This window comes from Tupaia chinensis, unplaced genomic scaffold, assembly GCF_000334495.1.
Source record: "Tupaia chinensis unplaced genomic scaffold, TupChi_1.0 Scaffold000647_1, whole genome shotgun sequence".
NCBI classification, from domain to species: domain Eukaryota; kingdom Metazoa; phylum Chordata; class Mammalia; order Scandentia; family Tupaiidae; genus Tupaia; species Tupaia belangeri.
Genome location: NW_006160168.1, coordinates 3776788 through 3784192, shown reverse-complemented (window position 1 = coordinate 3784192; position 7405 = coordinate 3776788). Strand labels below are relative to the sequence as shown.

The following is a 7405-nucleotide window of genomic DNA, read 5'->3' as shown; positions in this document are numbered from 1 at the left end:
CCTATAGCAAAAATCTCTCTTAAAAAATAAAATGCCCAGTTAAATAATTGTTAGTCTAGGCATGGAGTTGCGTAATCATCATCACAATCTAAGTTTAGAACATTTTTATTATCCCAAGGAATGCCCATTTTTCTTTCAAATTTCTCCCAATGTTAACTTTTAATAATAAAGAAGCAAAGTGTAAAGATGGGAAACTTTGATGTCCAGCCTTTATAGGAAAGTTCCATGTTGCACAGGAAATCAAATCATACGTATGCCATCATATTTTTAATTTTTATTTTATTAGTGACAAGGTAAATAGGTACATGAAAATCTTCACAGATATCTATACATGTATTTAAATAAAACAAGAGTTGAGTTCCAAGAGTGGGTTCGCAGTGATGACTAGTACAGGTTATTTATTTACTGTATAAAAAGCTCCAAATTACAAAACTTAATTTGCTCGTTTTCCTGTGCCTTAAAAAACCAGCTGCAAAAGTCTGAAAAAGGAATTCTTTGAAGAGAAATACAGATAGAGTCTAAAAGGAGCACAGCACATTATGACTTATGGGAGCAATTGTCAGTGCGATAATGAGAAGCAGATAGACCCAGGGTGTTGTCAGTGGTCTCTGTGGAGGGGCTGCTGAAGAACAGATCACCACAGGGCTCACCTGACGGCAGTCTTTTCTCCCTTTCCCCATTTGCTTCCACATTCTAAGGGGAAGAGGGCCACTGTGTGCTTGGGTGTGATGGCCCTCTGCAATGCTATGGTGGCAGTGTCTGTAGGCAGGCTGAAACTGCTTGTCCCTGTATGAGATGACCACTGGTGGCTGAGACTGTGAGAAGGTGCACTTCACCTTGAAGCCCTCCCTCTGTGCTCTGTTCTGGGTCCCAGTCTTCCTTGTGGCATCTCTAGTTTCCTACAGGTGTTTACATGAACACTCTCTACAGGGCTCTATGCCTACTTAGCTCTAAGAATTCTGAGTTCTTTCATGAATGTTCATTAATAGGTGAGGGGTGCATTTTCTCAGGGACCTCTTAGGACCAAAACTCGAAAGGGAGTGCAACTCTGTTTGGTCACAAGTCATGAATGAGAACAAGAGTTAGGGCAGTATCTGGGGACAGAGAGTTGTTTGACATCTCTCAAATCATACCAAGGAGATGGAGGGCCATCTCCCTGCAATACCAGTTCTACCTAGAGAACGAACACCAAAGACCCTTGCATTCTTTGAGGCAAGTGCAACATTCCTCTACCATCAGCCACACAAACTGGGAGCCAGACTCCAGCTCCAGACAGACTGCTCCCACAGCAGGATTTAATTCACAAGCAGGAAGAGTATGAACTGCAGCACTGTGTTCTTCCATATGCCTTTCATTTGGTTTCCAATGAGGTTCTGCAGCTGGAGCCAAATGGCTTCTCTCCAGGTTATGGCATGACATAAAATTTAGTGTCTGTGAGTTTGGCGCATCTTTCAAATAAAATGTGATTGTTGCAACTGAGACACGAATTTTTCCAACTGCTTTGTAAACTTAAGAATTTTGGTCAACTTGTTCTATCGTACTTAATATTCAGGATATTAATAAAAAATAACTAATGCCAGTGTAAACATGCTTCAGATACATAGGTCTATAAAATATTGCACATAAACATTCGTAGCATTTCTTCATAGTAATTTTTCATCATTATAAAAGGGTTACAAAATTGTGCAGATTATGTATTCGGCTGGTCAATTTTACTTTAAGATGTTAACATTACACATGATTATGGATTATTTACAAGTGTTTTGAATATTAAACATTTTTTAAGGTTAAATTTAAGATGATGGGAAAACAGCTTAAATAAAAGATTATTATCTAAAGTTATATACTATAAAGATTAGCAGTAAAAATGAATAAAAAAGTAGAAATAAGCAATTTTAAATAAAAGTCCTTAGGAATCAGTTTTCTAAGACTGTCTCACACCTGTATAAATGTATATTTCCATTTTATTTATGCTGTCTGTGTATATAAGTATGGAGTATAGTAAGGAAAATAGGGATTTAATCCCCAGCTAAATATTGGTGTTGTTTGTTGTGGGCATAAAAATTAACATTTACCCATATTGTTAAATTGCTCTCTTATTAACAGACTTTGGAAATCTGACCATTACTTTGAAATACTACACGTTGTGGAGAGAACCCTAAAATTCATGGATTAACTAATCAGTGGAAAGAATTTTGCATATGATATATATATATAAAAGAAAATACAAATGCCATTTAGCATTTAGCAAAACTAAATCAAGCAGATGTGAGTTCCTGGGCGGTGTGAATAAAGTAATTTCAGTAAGAAGGAAGCAAAGAGTTAAGTGCAACTGAATCCTAGTAACCAATATGAATTTCTGTAAAAATTCTGAAGATGCTCCGCTAAATGAGTTATCGGTACAAAGTGATTATGTTAGGAGGAAATTAAGTGAGCTATTTTTGAAGACCAGCTAACCAAATCTTAATTTCCAAATCCTCTAGACAACCTGATTTCAACCTAGAGAAATGGAAAATAAATAAATAAAATTTTATCCTCATGAAATTATCATTGTCATCTCAGAAGTACTTTCACAGTACCAAGAACATATTGCTTGTCTCCCTGAGCCATAATGTCATTAGAAATGTTTCTTTTCCATAGGGAGGTGTTGACTATTCCACTGGATACAGTAGTGTTGGACGGTTTGGTCTCAGTTCACGTTCTAAATGTTATAGTAATTCAGATATTTCATCTTTACAACTGAAGACAGATTTACCAGGACAGCAACCTAAGTTCCCATACCTATTTCAAAGTGTCTGCCAAAAACAGAATGACTACTGCAAAGGCAATCTTTCACAATGCTGATTGTTTCTACAGTGTTGATATTTTCTTTTCCAAAAGGGTTCACTGGGCTCCCATGGTAATTTCTCCAAAGTGTGGTGATGATGAGGTGATGTTTCCAGGAACCCTTCTATTTCCTAGGTCACTGGCAGGTACGGGAAAGCCTTTTTTTTTTTTTTTTTAAACCTTTACGTTCTTTCTTTTCTTTGCACAGGACCAGTGTTTGAGTTTTCGGCCTTTTTTGTTCCTTGTCATGCCTCAGGGGTCTTGTCATTAGTTAGTTGTTCTCTGTCCATCATATCCTCTTGGGGAGGTCTTGCTCTGTCAAAGAATCCACACTACAAAAAAGAAAAAGGGACTCTAAAATCGAGCTATTAGGGAGACTTGCAAAACTCATTTGAAGAATTTTCACATTAAGTGGAGAGTCTGAAAATTCCTTAGGTTGCATGTGCTTGCCAGAGAGAGAGAGAGAGAGAGAGAGAGAGAAAGAGACAGTGAGTGAAAAAGTGAGACCCCCCTGAAGTAGAGGGAATAGCTATGCAGCAATCCCCTCTCCATTCTCCTCCCAGGATCTTGGGCACACATGCTCATGTGTCTGGCATGAGTTTCAAGTCACTGGGTCCAGGACTTGAACCTTGGTCAGCCATTGGGAATCCAGAGACATAACTGGTATAACTTGTGCTGGTCCCACATTGTTTTTTTAATCACGTTTTCTATGAACTTTTTGAAGACCTTCTCTCCATAATTTTCTAAGAAATTTGGAGCTATGCCAATAAACTCTGCCCAGTTCTCCATATTAGGGCATGAAAGCATCCTGTTCACTAAAGTAGAAAGGAATTTATTACATATAGCAAGGTGAGCAGGAAGGCAGAACCACTGTGTCTTTTCTCCTGTTCTGTATAGTAATGGCCCAATGGCTTTGCCTTATACAAACTACTCATGGACCTTTGCTCGTTTTCTGGGATCACAATAGTATGTCCCGTGGATTCCTTGTCTGCTTTTCTGCGTGTTTGCTGGAGTCAACATGGTTCTACTGATGACCAGGAAAAGAACACTCTATCCTGAAGTGTACTGTAGGCTACCTTGCAATGATTATAGAAGGAAGTGAGGAGCTGGTTGTGTATCCCCCTGTACTTGGTAGAACAGATAGTGTAAAGAGCAAAATTTCATTTCATCATTTATTGCAAAGCCAGAACCAGAGAGGCTCAGGAATCTTAGTGACTTTCCAAAGATTCATTAGCAACTCAGGGAAGAGATAAGTCTAGAATCTTCCTCCTCCTGAATTTCAAATGAGTATGTTGCCAAGGAGAATGTATCTTTTCCAAGAAATCAGTACCTCGATTCTTATTTATTTTTTCTCATGTTGGAAGCCCAATGCATTGATTGGGTTATAACTATCAAGTTGTCTTTTGTAGGGCTTGTAGAATGTTCAGTCAATTGGCATATATGATCGTGTCTTGCATTCACTAGAAGTATAGTTACTATAAATAATAGAATAATACAAAACCTATTTCTAAAGATGTGCTATAGACTATAAAGGATCAAGATGGCACAAGACAACTGATTATCAGAAAAACTATGAAAGCAGTAATTTATAGATCTATTAAGCATGCTGCATATTGTTTTAAAAGAAAAGCATACTCTGTTTTTTTTGGGAACCACAACAATAACAATGAACTCAGATGTCACAGGGTTAATTACTCTTACAGTCATGTAATTGTGCCATTGCTTTTTTTTTTTTTCTTTTTGGAATGAAAGGCTCTGTGAAACTTGGCAGTTATGTAGGTGGTTGAGCCAAACATTAATTCCTGTTGTACACTTAAGAAAAAACTACAGTAAAATACATCAGAGAATAAGAGAGGGCTTATGAATGGAAACAGACCAATTGAAAGATTAAAAGAAAAGATTAAAAAACAAGCTTGAGCACCTTATTTGGCCTGATAGTCAAAATAAAAAAATCAAGATCGACCTATATTAATTGCACCTGTCTAGTGTTTACAAAGAAAAAGCTCAAAGATTGATGATAGGATAAAAAACTTAAGATCTTGGTTAATTAAACAGGAACAGAAGGTTTCATAATAACATTATCACTCCAAACTTAATGGAAAGGACATCACAGGTCTTAGTTAATAAAGTTTAACTCTCTATGTATTTATTTACCAAAAACTCAAGATGAAAGCAAGAGTGAACACCCTGTTTTCTTAAATGCCAACTACACAAACATCCACTATGCCAAAGCAAATAAGACACAATTTTCCCTTTATGCCCTTCAGACTGTTTTAAAATTTCCAGTCCTATTTCCATCATTGTCTTTTAAAATCTTTAACAATATCCCTTTAAATCTCTTCAGTGGACTTCCCAGTCCAAAAGGAAAATAAAGCAAATCAACTTACCTTCCATAAAGCTAAGGTTAAAATGGCCAGAACCAACAATCCAAGAAGTATTGCCAGTATTATTACCCATAATGGGATTGAGAAGGAAACATTTGGGGTTGCCCAAATAACTGATGTCTTAATCTGAAATGGAAAACAAAGCAAGTGAACTCTAATTTGAATACTATTTGGTGAAATAACACAGTAACTACCAATATAAAACTGGGGAGAGTTCTGAAATGGTCTATGTAATAAGTGAAATCATCCTGGGGGAGATGAAAAAGGTTACAGCATTTCAAGACAGACTTAAAAACTGGCACATTTCTAGGTCTGCCAGATTGAGTATTAGTTACAGACACTTGGTAGATGGCCGGCTTATAACCAAAGAAACCTTAGAATGGAATTGAGGTGGACATTGGGGTCAACAAGTGGCATGGGGATTGAGGTGCTAGATTACACATGGCTGACTGTATGGTCTGAGTCCTGGACCTGTGGCCTGAAAAATATGCCAGGTACCTGTGTGTGCATGACCAAAATCTCAAGAGGAGACTGGAGGAATAGGGACTGTGGCATGGCCATTCCACCAGGGGATGATTTCTTACTTTCTCCCTCTCTGTGTGTGAATTGAGATGGACATGAACCAATGAGGTACAAAGAATGACCTTAAGTTAGGCTGAATCTTTTATGTCAAAAATGGCCAAAAGGGGACCAGCAGTTAGTGTAATGGCTATGTTGCTGGACTGCCACATAGTCGACCATGGTTTGAGTCCCGGACCCGGTGGCTTAAACTCACTCCGGGCACGTGTACATGCATGCCGAAGATCCCGGGAGGAGAATGAAGGAGAAGGGATTGCGGCATGGCCATCCCCCACTGGGGTGAGCGCATGCACTCTATAGCAAAAACCTCTCCAAAAAAATAAAAAAAAATTGCCAAAAGCAGACTCCATAGACACCAAGTCTGGGGACCAGCAGTTGGGATAATGGTGATTTTGCTGGACTCCAATGTAGTTCACCACAGTTCGAGTCCCAGACCTGGTGGCTTAAACTCACATCAGGCACGTGTGCATGTGTGCCCAAGATCCCAAGAGGAGAATGGAGGAGAAGGGATTGCAGCGTGGCCATCTCCCCGGGGTGGGGGGGTGTTGTGATTTCTTCCTTTCTGTCTCTGTCTTTCTGGCAAGCACATGCATCTTACAGTAAAAGCCTCTCAAAAAGAAAAAAAAATGAACACTAAGTCTTTCTATAAGTTTTTCCATAGAATTCAGCTAACCTCATTGAAAGGTGAGCTTGTAACAACCATAAATCACTGAATGTGCAAGAAGACAGGAAATCTTATCATATAATCCTTTATTTTGCAGATGAGAAACTTGTGTCCTAGAGGGACTAAGTGATCCACACAACTAGGTAGCGTCAGCATTAGCCTCGCCATTCCTAGCCTTGTGCTCTGTCAATGACAGCAGCCCAGAGCACAAGGCTACCTTCTCGGATTTTATGGAAGCAACTTCAGTGTGCAAAGTGAACATTTCATTATCCTAATATGTTGGATCTGCTTTCAGTGCTAAATCCAATTTTCAGATACAAAAGTAGAGCAGCATCTGGCAACTGGAGCCCATTTCATCTCCCACTGGTTCTTGGAGAAAAACCACTGTCTGTGAACCACCCCTGGCAGAAAACTACTTTTATTGTCTGAATGCTGAGGCCTTGTCTCTGGAGCCCAGACAGTAAACTATGCTGCAGACCCCCCTACCCTATCACCCTCCCCCAGCAGAGAGATCTAGTCATGCTGCTAAAACCATTCGTCAAAGAAAAGAGAAATAAGAATATTTTTGGATCCCAGTGTTATTCAGCAAAGCAGGCATCTCTGCTTTACACAGCACTGAACTACACTGGTCTAATTACTCCTGGGTTTAGGCTGAAAGGATCATAATTCCAATCCTGAGACAGACTCAAAAACTCTAGGCCAGACTTCTGGAACCCTCCCATCAGGAGAGGATGAAATGATGACCGTGGGTGGTGGCTGTGAACTTGGTGGGAAATGTATGGATGTGTTCATAACCTGAGCCCTCATTATGCTCACTTTCTTTTTCTTTCTTTCTTTTTTTTTTTTTTTTTAGAGATTATTGCTATAGGGCATGTTTGCTCACCAGAAAGAGACAGAGACAGAAAGTGAGAAATCATCCCCCAGGAGTGATGTCCATGCTGCAGCCCCTTCT

At 39.1% G+C, this 7405-nt stretch overlaps 1 protein-coding gene across 1 annotated transcript in view; it reads right to left on the bottom strand.

The window, feature by feature from the left end:
- Positions 1–260: 260 nt before the first annotated feature.
- Positions 261–7405, bottom strand: part of ITGA8 (integrin subunit alpha 8) — a 216940-nt gene continuing 209795 nt past the window's right edge. The window contains 2 exon segments of the mRNA XM_027776251.1: positions 261–3158; positions 5214–5336. Of these exon segments, the coding sequence (XP_027632052.1) occupies positions 3072–3158; positions 5214–5336 (210 nt within the window). The 3' untranslated portion in view covers positions 261–3071.